The 14,941-nt window shown below is 36.2% G+C and overlaps 1 protein-coding gene across 5 annotated transcripts in view; it reads right to left on the bottom strand.

The window, feature by feature from the left end:
- The window catches only part of TCF12 (transcription factor 12), a 176,608-nt gene that overhangs the window by 11,293 nt on the left and 150,374 nt on the right, over positions 1-14,941 (bottom strand). For 2 of the 5 annotated variants that reach the window (XM_075208050.1, XM_075208051.1), the window contains 7 exons: positions 14,156-14,261; positions 13,613-13,746; positions 12,740-12,884; positions 12,332-12,402; positions 9,218-9,296; positions 4,657-4,730; positions 1,456-1,653 (listed from right to left, as the gene is read on the bottom strand). In XM_075208050.1, the coding sequence (XP_075064151.1) occupies positions 1,456-1,653; positions 4,657-4,730; positions 9,218-9,296; positions 12,332-12,402; positions 12,740-12,884; positions 13,613-13,746; positions 14,156-14,261 (807 nt within the window). Of the gene's footprint in view, positions 1-1,455; positions 1,654-3,654; positions 3,727-4,656; positions 4,731-9,217; positions 9,297-12,331; positions 12,403-12,739; positions 12,885-13,612; positions 13,747-14,155; positions 14,262-14,941 lie in introns of all 5 variants that reach the window. The other 3 variants (XM_075208047.1, XM_075208048.1, XM_075208049.1) reach the window with 3 other exon arrangements.

The following is a 14,941-nucleotide window of genomic DNA, read 5'->3' as shown; positions in this document are numbered from 1 at the left end:
CACACACACACACATATATATATATAAACATACATATACATATACACACATACACATACTCTACAAAGAAAGGAAAACAAGGAATCCTGAATCCAGATGTGGGAAATTGAGTTTACTGCATTTGTATAATCTAACTTTATAAAAGGAAAAAAAATGCAATAAAAAATGAATGTCTGTTTACACTAATTGCATAAAAAGAGTCAAAGTCACTAATTTCCTAGCATCCTTTGCCAAGATCATCTACTCCTGCTAAATTGAATTCATGTTTTATTTAACATCAGAAGTCTTGAATTAAAAGATATTAAGAACAAATTAAGCTGTGATTTAAAACCTAAATCCAAACCATTTTTGCAGGAAACCCACTTAAAATACAACTATTTATTTGTACATGCTATGTGTTTTTTGTTTTTGTCTGTTAATCTATTGGAATTCAAGATTCCTTTAACATCTCTGACTATTATTATTTTAGGACACAGCACTGCTGAATGTCAACACAAGAAATACTTCCTGGGAAATGGCAACTCTTTTATGCAATAAACCATGTGAAGGGCGATTATGAACTGTTATTAGTAACATTATTTTACGTAAAAACCCCAAAACAAAAGCAAACCTTAAACCAACAATAGATTAGCACAACCACCTATAAAACTGGTTTAATGGCAGTTACCTTACACAACCACACACAAAAACATTAATCCCAAGTATGCCTGCTTTACAGAATTAAAGGGAGCATGAAAAAAGCTAAATTGTGAAATACTTTAATTTAGTCCCACTTTTTCCTCTAAATGGTTCCCATGCCTAACAAAGATGGAATGAATTATTTTATACTGCTGTGGGATTAATCTAGAAATGGTTTCCTTTCTAATGTTACTTCCACTACAGCTGTGCTCTGTCCCTATTCAGCTTTCTAAAGGAGGGGGGGGGGGGGTTAAAGAGAAAAAGTTTAAATTTTAGGCCTGCTCAAACTAACATTCACATTCAAGCTGCATTCTGCCAGCATCTGCTATTGAAGTCTAGTTCCAATTTACAATAAACAGCTTTTCCAGACCAGAACGCTTGAAATTCAGTCCCTCTTGACTGCTTTTCCTATTCAATCTCTCTGCACAGTATTTCAAGGAGAAAAAATGTTCTGCCAATTATTACACATCTGGAAAAAATGCATGTATAAGCTAAAATCTACTCTGCAGAAAGTGTCTGCTTTCGGCACATGGCAAAGCAGGATTTTATGGGCCACTGACAAGGTCAGAGTGTGCAAGCTATTCATTTTTTTTCTCCATTTCTACCTTAATACTGTACCTCAATGTTAAAATCAGTAGCAGGTGTCCTTACGTGATCGCGTTCTTCTGCATGAAAAGATCACTATGCAAGTCATTAATAAAGCTAAAAGCTCTGCCTACCATGTGGATAACTGTTACATTACAAATCCAATCTAAGATACCACTGCATTGAACTTACCAATGAGGTCTGTCGGCTATTTGGTACAAGTCCCGATGTTCCATAGTTGGAGGTCAGGTTTACAATGGGTCCGTTGTGAGCTGCACCCAGTAAACTGTGTATATCAGCGGGCATGCTTGTGGAAGGTCCTACTGCATGGTTCCGCAGGACATGGATTGCATCATCAAGCCTATCCAAACGATCCTCCATTCGAGACTGCTGTAATAAAACCAAATGCCCAATGAGCTGTTTATATCACTCTAAATAAAAAAAACAAACAAAACATAACTTGTCCAAAAACGGGCTACATTTTGAACCACCATTGTACAGATCTCTCTCTCTCCCAATGTCACTCCAGGCATCATTGGATATATAGCTTAGAATCAAGGTGTCAATTCCTGTCCAATCCCCCACTCAAGGGCACCTGGTGCCTAAACACAATGGAGTAGGACGTTTTGTGGACTGAAACAATATTCATGAGGATGCAGATAACCAATTATAAAGGATTCGGCCTCTGCATACAGACAGGTAAAAGATGTGTTTATGTTGTTGCTGGAGTTCCAGACCTTAATTCCTCCTGCCTGTATAGAGCTCCAACTAAAATTTAAAGGGACACAATTTTTATCTCAAACTCATGTTAATAAATGCAAATAAATATTTTATTTAATAATAAGGTATGCTTCTCTTTGAACAACATTACATTGCTGATCATTAGCAAAGAACAGAGATATTTTTCTATACAAGATAGATAAAAAATGGATACTGTATAGAATAAATCTCTTGAATGTAGCAGCGGTACAGGACATGAAGTAGTATTTCCTTAGTGATGGTCACATGTGCACATTTTGGGTGTACATTTCCATAACATGTAACAGGCGTTAATAAAACACTTCAAGGTTACATGCACACTGGTGTTAAAATTTTTATGAGATCTAAATGTTAAAAACAATGATTTTAAGATATTAGACATTTTCTATAGGTTTTATAGATGTTCATATAAAATTATTAATTCTGCATTTGAAGATGCATTTCTAATGCAAGTTAACCACATGTAAATAATGTGAAAAATAAAAAATCATTGTATCAACCATTTGTGTTGCTTTTTTTTTTGTCTTTAACGCTTGTTCCATTTCACAGCAGATCAGTGTAACCGGTTTGTATCAACTCAGAACGGCATAAGAAAAAATTATTTTGGCAGATGAAAAGATGCTAAGATTAAATATATAATTTAAGCAATCACAAGATTCTTCAAATATAATTAATGAAGTTAAAAGTGGGCACATATTAAAAACAATACTTATTCAATTTATGATTATAAAACAATGTTGTTTATAAATATTACACAAATATTTTGATGATTGTTTTATATCAATTTTTAATTTAAGATGCGTTTTAATGCACATTCAGCATAAGAAAGCATATACGAGAATAAAAATTGATGTACCAAATGAGAAGGCCCTTATTTGTATTTACACCAGTTCTTCCAGTGTGTGTTTTGCTGTTCAATCTGATTTGTGCCATCATAGTAAAAAACTGCATTAATTTCAAAGGGAGTACATTGTAAGCACATTGGGATACACACGAGTTTGGCTTGAACAACATTCCTCCTTTTCCAAAGACGCTTATATTTCTTAAACAGATTGAATGTATATTAAAAATGTAAATAAGATACACAGTTGCAATGTAGTTTACATGTGTTTTTACTTGCACTAAAAAAATGCATCACAAAACACCAGTGTACACGTAAACTGTCACTAATGAAATTCATATGGTACTTTGTCAGCAGCCAGATATTTCCATGGAGTAAGTATACAAGCAAGCTGGGAACCCCAGGTGAATGTCGGGCTTATTCTTGATATTTTTCCCCAGAGTTTTCAAATACAAAATATAAAAGTTCACACTAAACTAAATCACACAACCTTGCACACATATATATATATATATACACACATACATACATATATATATATATATACATATATGCACACACACATATATACACACACACACACACATATATATATATATATATATATATATATATACACATGCACACATATATATGTACCGTACATATATACACACACATACACACAAAAATTATGGAAGATCTGGCGTTTGATCTGATAGAAAATTATATCATGCAAAGCTTAGGAAGCAAACAGTGAGAATGCACGGATACACAAACAAATGGCATCAGCTAAAGAGAAATACTACTACCTCACAGACATCCTTTAAGAAGGACATAGCATCTTGCAAATGCTCGTGAAGTTGCTGCTCAACCCGGTTTTTCTGGCAAAGTCAAGACAGAACAAGAAGCAGAGCAAAGGTTAAGATTAATTAAAGAAAAGATGAGAAAGGAGCTAAAGTGCGTGTCAGCTGTAAATGTTAGTTACGTTAAAGCAAAGGATTGTAGAGAAATGCAAGATCCTAAAGATGCAAAATCCAATATACAAAATATTGATGTTTAAAAGTGTCAAAGAGACCAAATTCAAAAAACAAGAGAAAAAAGGAGGATTGCCTTTACAAATATTCAATTTACATTAAAAAACATAATATGCTTTGAAGATATTACTAAGACATTTCTATGATAGTTTTATAGATGTGAATGTGTGCTCTATAGGGGTGTATGACCCACACATTATCTATTTAGAACCTAATGTTTGTGGAAACGCAATATAAGTGACTGTAAAGTACGTTAACATAGCACAAATACGAATTACTGCAGGAATGTTGGGAGAAAGTAAACGCCTGTACTGATTGCATGTAGATGGGGGGTGTAAGATGGACTATTAGAGATCAGATAACAATAGTAATAGTAGTAAAGGCAAATTACTGCATATTGATGGACAGATGCTCAGTAACTGAAGTCTTCAGTTTAAAGACCCCCAAAACAACTTAATAAAACTTATTTTATGCTCATGTGTCAAAAAAAAAATAATTATATTATATATAAGCTTTGGGTTTAGGGAAGGATACTGGTCTCTCTTTACAGTAATTTAGAAGCAGCTGTCTCACAAACAGAGACATGATGACCCAGGAACAGATGGTGACAGACACACCCTACATGTTTTATATTGTTCGCTCAAACCAGGCCATTTGCTTGCAAAGAATTTATCTGTAACATCATACGGTTGATTTCCTCAATAAACGAACAGCCATGAAAAATGTAGGAACTTTAAAAGCACAATTTGGGTATGATAACAATGCAATTTCTCTTACCAAGGAGTGGAGGGAGTTTTCATAGCTTGGAGATGAAGGTGTTTGCCCTCCTTGTCTAGACCATTGGTTGGCACCTGTCAAAATAGGAGATGTTAAGGTTTACAGCATGCTCGGAAAAGTATAATTTAACAATTAAAAGTAGGGACTGCAATAAAGGAAGCAATACTTAATTTACAAAGATTTGGATAATATTTAAGTTACCATTGTGAATTTTAGCACAGGCAGGGCAAGTGATCTAAACACACAGTGGAGACAGCCATATTGTGGGCTGGGATAATAGTTTATCACAAGTGGTGTCACTGACCCATGAGGTACAGTGTGACTGGCTGAATCATGCCTCCACACAAAAATAGCGCCTTCACTGTGCACAGCCGATGGGTTCAGTTTAATGTAGGCATAAAGGAGGTAGGATAAGGAAATGGGAAGGTAGAAGTTGTACCAAATACTCTTTCGTATAGGTAATACAAGTTTACCACACCGAACATCTCTTCCCAGTGAGGAACAGGACATAAATGATTTATGCGCTCAGAATCCACTTTCCATATCACCTCACCCACTGAATAATGCAGCAACAACATTAATAAATTATGGATATACCACTGAAAACCAGAAAAGCACATCAAAGAAAAGGCCTATGGGTATGTTTCTTCAATCACAACTGTATCTGTGAAAGAAGGAATACGTTTATGAGAAAATCCTTGTTGGCCATTCCACAAATGAATACCATTTAAAATAAACGGAGAGCATGTTTGTCATGCACAAATACAAGACGTCTTCAATATCCTCTGTAAACACCATTTAGAGAAAAAGAACCATGTCAAATCTCACAAACAGTGGATGTAACAGATAGTCCCGTGGTTTGTTCAACACGGATATTTAAACCTAGACAAACTGTTACGTATCTGTGCAGATGGTTTGTGTGCTCCCTGTTCTAGATGGTGGGAAAAGAAACATTCTAACATGTAATGGTGTATGAAGCCTCTCTCTTCCTCATTAGATGTGTTGATTCAGAAGCTCAGTTTGGCAGCGTTTGATTTAGCAGCTGCTGCCGCTCATCACTCAAAATGATCCTCTTCGTTGCACAAGTTCTAATTTACCACATCAGGTGAATCTTCCTAATCAATCAATAAATCACTTGGGATGAACTGACAAACAAATGTCCACATGTCAGTGTCATTTCACTCACCCCTACATCTCAAAAGGCCAAGGACCAGGACTTAACCCCTTCATAACCAGAGTTTGCACCTTGACTGGAACAAGCTGTGTGTTCATTCTGCATTGGCTTTGCTGGGAATGACTATGTTTTAGTCTAACTATGCAAATGTTATCTTTATGTAAAAAAGGCTTTCAATACATACTTAATATATTTTTATGGACATTAGATGAGGAAGAAAAGGCATATATTAACAGAAATATCATACAGCCCCAGAAAACGACCCAAACACAGTATCACACAAATCTCTCACAAGTATACAGGCATGTATGTATGTATGTATGTATGTATGTATGTATGTATGTATGTATGTATGCATGCATGCATGCATGTGACTGTGAGGAATGCCAATTGGTTCCCGGTTTAACACGGAGCACACAAAACTGGAAGATAAGCCTCACTAGACAGACAGCATTTCATGGTGCACTGCTTGTATGCTACTGTTTATTTGCAGGGAGACCACAAAACATTCTGCTTACATTAAGACTACTAATGTCATTAACAAAGAGCAGAATGTTTACTATATTGTCATAACAATAAATTTTCCAATTGACACAATGAGCACCGCAACTTGCATTCAGTAGGTAAAAAACAAACTACAGCTAGGTTATATTTTAAACAAAACAAAAGTGATACAGAACTTGGGACTGTGTGCATTCGTATAGCAAATTCCTAATAATATAGTGCTGGGACAAAGCTGATGGAGATGTGAACAACATTCAAACACACACAGTGCGCTATTGAACTTCTGAGCATAAAAATAAACCTTCAAACTGTAATACAAGTCAAGCAATTAATGCATTGTAACAAATTAGGCGGGATTTATGTTACATCGCCCTGACATTAACAGGCTTTTTTTTTTTTCTACATTGGAAAAAATTGTGAATGGGGCTTTCAGTGTCCTGTCTGAGTATAACAGCTGTTCACATTTTACTAGACAGCTGAATTGGAAGCGCAGGAGCAGCCAGTCACCCACAGGTCATTATTCATACATCAGATAACGCTTATACATACAACTATCCAGCACAGCTTCCCAAGTTATTAATAATTAAGGAAATACAGATTTAACTATTGTATAATTATTACAAAGACTATCTTGTATGTCAAAAAGAAAAGTGGTGAATATATAAGAATTACAAATAAAAAGAAAGCAAAAACTGCAATTTTTTCAGATAAGAGGGGTCCATTTACACAAAGACTGGATTTAATTTTTACTTTCATTATGGTTTAAGTGGTTAATCAAGTGTTAGTCAAAATGATTTGTTCGAAGATCTCTTAGAAAATAGTTTAATATTTTTCATCTCAATGGGGTGATTAATTCAGCGTCTAGTTACTCTAAATCATCTTGTACAAATTGCATCTTGTGCCATTTATACGCCATAAGATCATGTTCCTCTATCCCATACATGCCAACTCCCCCGGAATGTCCAGGAGACTCCCGAATTTCGGGTAGGTCTCACGGACTCCCGGGAGAGCTGGCGATTCTCCCGCATCTGGCCCATCTGCCCACTTCAATAAAATTGGTGCCGGAATGTACGGGCGGAGGGAGCGAGGCTTCGTTATTCGCGTCATTTTGGCCCGCGCCCCCAGTGATGTAATGCTTGTTTGGGGTCTTTTTAAACTGTAAAAAGACCCAAAACAGGCATTACGTCACCGGAGGCGGGGCAAAACTGGCGTATATTGCAAAGCCCCGCCCCCTCCTCCCGTACACCACTCCTGCCCTCCAGGATCTCCCGGACTCGGCCAACATAAGGTTGGCAAGTATTCTCTATCCTCAATCTCTTATGGTAGGTCTTTCTGCTTAATATATTACCTCAATGGCTCCGCTAGTTCTACTAGGGATTGAGGAAAATCTCCTTACTTCACCTCTAGATTTGACTGTAACAGCCCCCAATTACTATCAGACATCGGATTAGTTGCAGTAATTTCATTAATGGAAGTGGCTGAGGTATTGTTTCAATGTTCAATGCTGTTCGGTATGAGGACATGTCAGTGTCCCTATTTACGTTTTAGCTAAGTAAAGCAATATCTGGAGCTAGTGATTATATACTTAACATACTTAATGCCTTCTAGGTCTGGTTGCAGACCACAGCTTAGCAAGTGAAGTATTTACATTAAATACCAGAACCGAGTTAAGGTGAACTGTATAAAGGATTCTGGCCCATATTTAGTTGACAATGTTCAATTGAATCATGCTGAATTCTATGGCGTTTCATATGTGGCCTGTTTATAAACCACCCCCCCCCCCCCCCCCCCCCCAGTTTTTACTCTTACGTTAAGTATCCCTTTGCCTACCTTAAATTACTAATAAGAATTTATTCTAAATTAAATCGCTTTCTGTTTTTTTGTTAATCTGTAATACAATAAAATAATTTGATGTTTATAAAACAAAAACACCAAGTTTCTGTATAAATTTTACAGTGTGATAGAAATGTTGGCCTTATGGCACGTGACACATTCTTCTTAGGTGGTCTGCAACCACTTAGGCCAGTATGATCATACCATGTGCTTACATATCATTCATTGTAAGTATCAATGAATCCTCATCCTTTTCTGTCTCAGATGCATTTTACACATTATTACGCCTGCATGCCCGAGACATTACACAGGAGCCAGTCTGGCTTTGTCTGTTGAAAAGTGCATTTAAATGAAAGTGTGAATTAAAAACATATATTGAGACATTTATAAAAAAAAAGTGGTCACAAGGAAATATCTAAAAGAGCTTAGCAAACAATGAATGGACAATAATGTCCGACATGTGGCTTTACCTGTACTAGTACGTATTTCACCATACAGCAACATATTACAATACATGGTCACTCTACATTTATTTTTTGTTATAACTATGCGAATTCATATAACTGCAAGTTCATTGAAAGGAACTATCTTCTGTGCAGGTAACAAATAATAGACAATTTAAATAATTAATAGACCCAGGTGCAAAGTTTTTGCTGGGGCCCCCAGAAAGATGGCACTTGTGCATAAGATAGCAAATGGGCCCCTTTCACTCACAGACTTGTGTGCACTGCACAACCTGCAACTATGATACCCTATACTCCTAAGTATTAGAGAGCGTGTAAACATTTCACACAGTGACAGAAGCACAAAGCTTAAAATGCTCCTGACAAGCTTTTCTGACCTCATTAAACTGAAGTTTAGAACAATGGCTCCTCATTGGGTGTGAATGAGCATAAGATTGCACTAGTTCATAGGACAGCCCCTAAAGAATATTTGCATTTTACCTAAAATGAAAGAGCTGCGTTTGGTATGTGGAATAATAACTATACACTGCAATTCAGCTTTAGTAATGTTACATTGCACATAATTCAAATGAAAAATAGTTTCTACCTGGCAGAGGAGACGGAGACCCAACAGGGGTTGAAGGATTTGATGGAAAACTACTGTTGGTGTGGTCAGGAGAATAAATCTGAAATAAAAACAAAGGAAAGATTTTGGTTCAGGTAAAACTGTCACATTGGAGTGTATTGCGCAAATTGTTTCAAACATTGTGGTGGTTGTTTTCCTAACCAGATTGGAAAATTAAGTCATCAGTTGTCATTTAGGACAATACTACAAACTTAAAAAGCATCACTGCTTTATATAGATGTCAGAAAAAGGTGGAGTGCTAACATGATCACTTTCCACTCCCTCACCACCTCAAGGCACCTGAAAAAGGTAAGTGATACAACCTGAAGGCTCTGCAATGTATGTAAAACAGCATGATCTGTAAACCTGACACTTTCCACAGTGCCAAACAATTAGGATGCAAACAAGAGATAATTACATAGACCTTAGGGCATTCGTATTATAATTTACTAACAAGTCAACTGTTATTTGGAAATACATCTTACGGACTGAAGAAGTACCTCTTAGTCTAAGTTTCTCCTGGGTCAGGTAACCAGAGTGCTAAAGTCCTATTTTATCAGGACATATTATGGCTGAAGATTTTTCAGGTAGCTTGAGATGTGCAACATTATATATATATATATATATATATATATATATATATATATATATATATATATATATATATATATATATTTATTTATTTATGTGTTTTAAAGAGCTATTTTTTTATTGCAGAAATTAGAATTGTTGGCATTTACAGGAGATTATTTTATAGCGCATTTCTATGGTCCTACCAATTCAACTATAAGCTTACAATCTGCGTCTTGGAGAAGTCTTTACTGAAGTTCCAACAAACATGGACAAAATCTGCAAAGAGACAAGTCATTCTGTATTCAGGCCATGTCCTGTGCAGCTTTAAATGACCAATATGAATAATCCTCACACCTTCTGCTAGGTCTAAATGGTAACATGACTTATTTTCTAGCAACAAACAAGACCCCTCCTCCTATCAGTCATGGTCCATTCCTGTCAGTGGGCTGCCAATATGCCCACAGCTAATGAAAAGGGATGTAGACAAAAGCTACACAATGGGAAGCCCACAGAGTCAGGCCATGGGGCTGTTAGTCCAATTTTTTAAACACTGCAGTGTACATTTCAGTTACCCTTTCTTATGGTAATGTGATAGAGTCTGAAAGCTACAAAGAAACTTCATTCATGAATTGCATTTTCAAGTCAACTTCCCCAAATTCCTATTTCCTTTGTGCTAAAAACCACTGGCCACTTAACTACCCAGCGAGAACAATGCTTTATACCAAGCTCAAAACATAAGTTATCGCAAAGATGTTTGATATACTCAAAGCTAAATAGCACATCTATTTGATCTCCTCAAAATTAAAGCCTGGATGTTTTGATTTGGCATTAGGCAATGAAATAAACCAGATGTTCCCTCCCTTCATATAACCCTCCATGGGCACAATCTTAAAGGGTTATTATTTGGCAAACGTTCAGGGAAACACATTAGAAATTGCACAAATACCCAGATTTTCTTTCCTTTCTATCTACACTAGTTCATTATCCAAACTAATGCATAATCCACAGGGCTTTGGGAACTTTGTGTAAATACTTTCATGTACAATTCTCTTTCTTGGCTACCCTGAGATTAAGACCACAATTATCCAGGCTTAAACCTAAAATAAAAGAACCTTTGCAAATGTATTATCTGGCCTTACATGTTTAATCACATAGTATTCTGTATGCTCTTTAATACCTAAACTGAAAGAACAAATGCTTCATCTTCTGATCTTTTACACATAAAAGGCCTTCAGAAAATGTGTGTTCAGCAGCAAAAACAAGCAATGCGTGTAACGTGCTTTGGATGAAATAGATTGATTTTGTAGCTTCTATTTTTTTTATTTTAAAGCTGTGATTTTGGCAAAGGAACGAGGGTAACCTATATGCAAGTTTCATCATCAGAACACTACTTAATCAATACCACCACTCTTCTATTGGCACACAGTAAACTGTAGCTGTTTTTTTTAAAAAAAAAACAAAAAACAAAACTGAAAAACAAAGATAACAACTATTGGGTGGGATATAGGCATGGAGTGTGCAGACTACGGCATGTATTCATAGAGCAGATGGAATGCATCTCCATTGGAAATGACAGCCGTGATTTATGGAATGACCTGGCTGCTCCCCGCCAAGCTGCAACACAGGATGACAGAATCAAGTCACCATGACAACCAGAGCCCACCCAGTACACAGATTAAACATATATGCCTTGGCTATATTATACAGAATTTGGGATTGTTTCTAAAACAACACAAATAAAGGGGGGGGGGGGGAAGGGGTGTATGCATGCAAGGATTGCTCCGTTCTTTAGATTGCTTCGTCCTTTAGAAGATGTTCACAACCATTTAGGTTTAAGTAACATTCAAAAGCTAACAGATAAAAAGTGTCCTCCTAATTTGACTTTGCAAACTGGAAGTATGGCAACAATACAGCATTTGTAAGCCAGCTACATTTATTATTGTAAAAGAAAAAACCCATCATGACAAACAAAGATTAGCATATAAGATCAAACTTTTTTTGTAAATATAAGGTGTTGAAATCATTCTTTACATTTACACTTTTAAAGGCATTAATATTTTGTTGCGCTGATAACGCTGAAAATGTATTTGAAGAAAAAAATCTTTAAAAAAATGTCTAATTGTATTTTTGAACAATGCTGAAAGCTCTCCTAAACGTGTATATTATATACACATTGGGTATGATTACATGCAGTATTAATGTGCTAGAAGTGGTATGAGTGGGCCTTGTATTTAACAACTCCCTGCTTGCATTCCATGTGAAAAGTGATACTCTCAGGACAGACAGCTGTTTCCGTTAGGAGGTCATGTATCATTTAATAAACTGAGAATACACATCAACATTGCACAGATTCCTCTAGAAGCCTGCATTGTGATGCAAAAATGTTATCTTTAAATAGTTTGTGCTACTGTGTATGTATGTGCTACATCCCACACCACAGATTATGATTTGTAGCAGTAATAACAGTGATATAAACTCCATTTTATTTCCATTTACAACCACTTTTCCCATACACAAACTTACAGATGCCAGAGCTTTCCCAAGTGCATCTCCAGTTTGAGAGCTACCAGCTGCATTACCTCTGCTTCCTGTACCTATAAAAAGAAGAAAGTATAAATACCATTGCTAAAATATACAACTGATGTTTACATTACCTTAGGATGCTGTAAATAATATGAATACCAATGTGTTATTTTGTAATAAGTGCTTACAACAGCAACATTAAAATAAAAGGACATTGTCCTTTTATTTTAATGTTAATTAAAATAAAAAGCTAACAATTTTAGGAATTGGGTACAACATAAGCTTCTTTGGACAGCCAATTCGCAGATATAACCACAGGCAGATTCAGGAGTTACCCTTCTTGCAGAATGCTTCTGTTCTGGGCTCATCAGTTACGGAAGGTGGAAATCTATTAGAATGAAAGCTTACCCAAGAGATTGTCTGATCCATTGATGGGTGGAGTGTGAGAAGATGCCCCATAGGAGGAACTGGTGGTGCCACCTCGGTGGAAGGTGGACATTGGCGGAAGACTGGCATTTATGTCCGTTGGTGAAACTGGATGTGGTGGGTAGTTCTGAAGAGAAAAACAAACATTAGTTTTCCAAGTGAATCACTGCTACTCATGATATGAGATTGAATTGCTGTAGCACTGATCATCATAAATTGGTACAGAATACACCTTAATCGGTTATACTCAATGAATTGAAGGCATGCATGATCATGATTAAGTAAGTTTGTAAACTAAATTCCCAGTGACCAAGGCTGATTCCACACCTACGCTTTATAAGCAGCATATCTCGGATGCTTACAAGAGCTCCAAAGCATTTCAGGGAGCAATTATCTGCTACCATAAAAACGATGCTTTCAATAGCATCTTACAGCTTGAGTGTGATAGGCTTAGTTTTGTATTTATTTAAACAGACCTAGATTCCAGCATATTTATTATTATAACTCAGTTGAAAACACTACATGTAGAATGTTTGAGTGGTAGAACCATTGGAAACAGCAAAGAACAGATATCTGCTGCTTTTTACTAACACATAAAAGGCTATTTTCAAAATACAGCTGTGACATCAACGTTAGGCACCATTAGTATGATCAGCTTGATGGTTTGGTCAATTAAGTTGCTTCACTAGCTGCCACAATGACTGACAATTAGATATATTATATAAAATGTTTTTGCTTAAGTGGAGAGTAAGCAGTAGTAAGGTGCCATGCAGGAGAGAAAGAAATAATAGATTGCTTGAGCATGTTTAAATCCAACACATAAATAGAAATTAAACATTTTAATTAATCTCTTACCAAGCGGTCATGTAGGCTGCCATAATTATTTGACTGTGACATGTGAGACGATGAACTTCCCATTATTCCACCATAGCCTGGCTGGCCAATTCCATTTGAGGAATTCCATAGCTCTGATGAGTTATGGCTGCCATCTATACACAGAATCAGCATTTTAACAGGACATAGAAACAGCATTTCCAGCATTTAGTATGAATAATTTTCTGGCAGGAAAAATGCTGAATTAAAAAGCACATGTGTAACATTAGCCTTACAAGACCTATCTGCTCATTCAAAATTTTCTTTGTGCCTACCTTCTATGTTATAACAGTTTTGAAACAATGTAGCATCTTTGCTTAGTTTTATAACACAGGTTAAAAAAAAATTAAATCATAGAACTTCGGTGTTTGTTACATCGAAATAGAATAAAATCATTTGTGAATTACTTAACTTCAACTGGTGATCTTAATTCCTTTGTCACAGAACTCACAAACAAACATGTGAGATGATTTCATGGTTTATTCTAGTAACCCAACTAGGGACATATAGTGTGCTATTACTAACCTTGAAGAAAGAAAGTGCTAGCAAACATACTGCTGGGTGGTTTAGGAGATGGGTAGCTCGGAGACTCTCTACTGAAGTCATCTGAACTTGAAGAGGGTGCATAGACCTGAAAACAAAAGAAATCATCTGCTTGAAACTGGAATAATAGTAATAAAAATAATAATAATATATCAATATTACCACTATATACAAGTAACAATATTTCAATTAAATTAACTCAATAAATAGATAACTATGGCAGCAGCAGGAGGGTTTCCACTAAAGTTTACTGAACTCATTTTATTTTATTTTTTTAACCAATAATTGTACTTTGGTGTGGTCACTCCCCGGTTCCCCGACCATATGTTCAAGTTAGCAGAAATCACATATAGCTGTTACCTCTGATGGATCATCTTTGGTGCTACCAGGCTTTCTGGCATAATAGGGTAGATTTAACACAGTAACTCTAGAGCTTTCAATTATAATCACTGAGTCAGATATTTTCAACTACAGAGAAAGACGAGTAGAGCTGAAAGTGACAGCAGAACTCCAGGCTACAGAACACGGCTAAATACAGTGAACTGTGGGAGTCCCACGGTAGAGACCCTCACCAAGGCACCATTATTGGGAAGAAATTTAGTAGCTGTCCTTTAAGGAATAATGAATGTTTGTAAGGAACATCAGTCAGATAGGTTAGGCTAGCAGTAACGAGAAGTGATGTTGGCATGAAGGCTCAGTAAGTTATATGGGCACATAGCACCTTATTTTACTACAGATTTATCATCATGGGTGGTGGTAATCAGAATG

Source organism: Mixophyes fleayi, chromosome 4 (assembly GCF_038048845.1).
Source record: "Mixophyes fleayi isolate aMixFle1 chromosome 4, aMixFle1.hap1, whole genome shotgun sequence".
Lineage (NCBI taxonomy): Eukaryota > Metazoa > Chordata > Amphibia > Anura > Limnodynastidae > Mixophyes > Mixophyes fleayi.
Note: the sequence above shows the minus strand (reverse complement) of the source record. Positions and strands in the feature narration are given on the sequence as shown.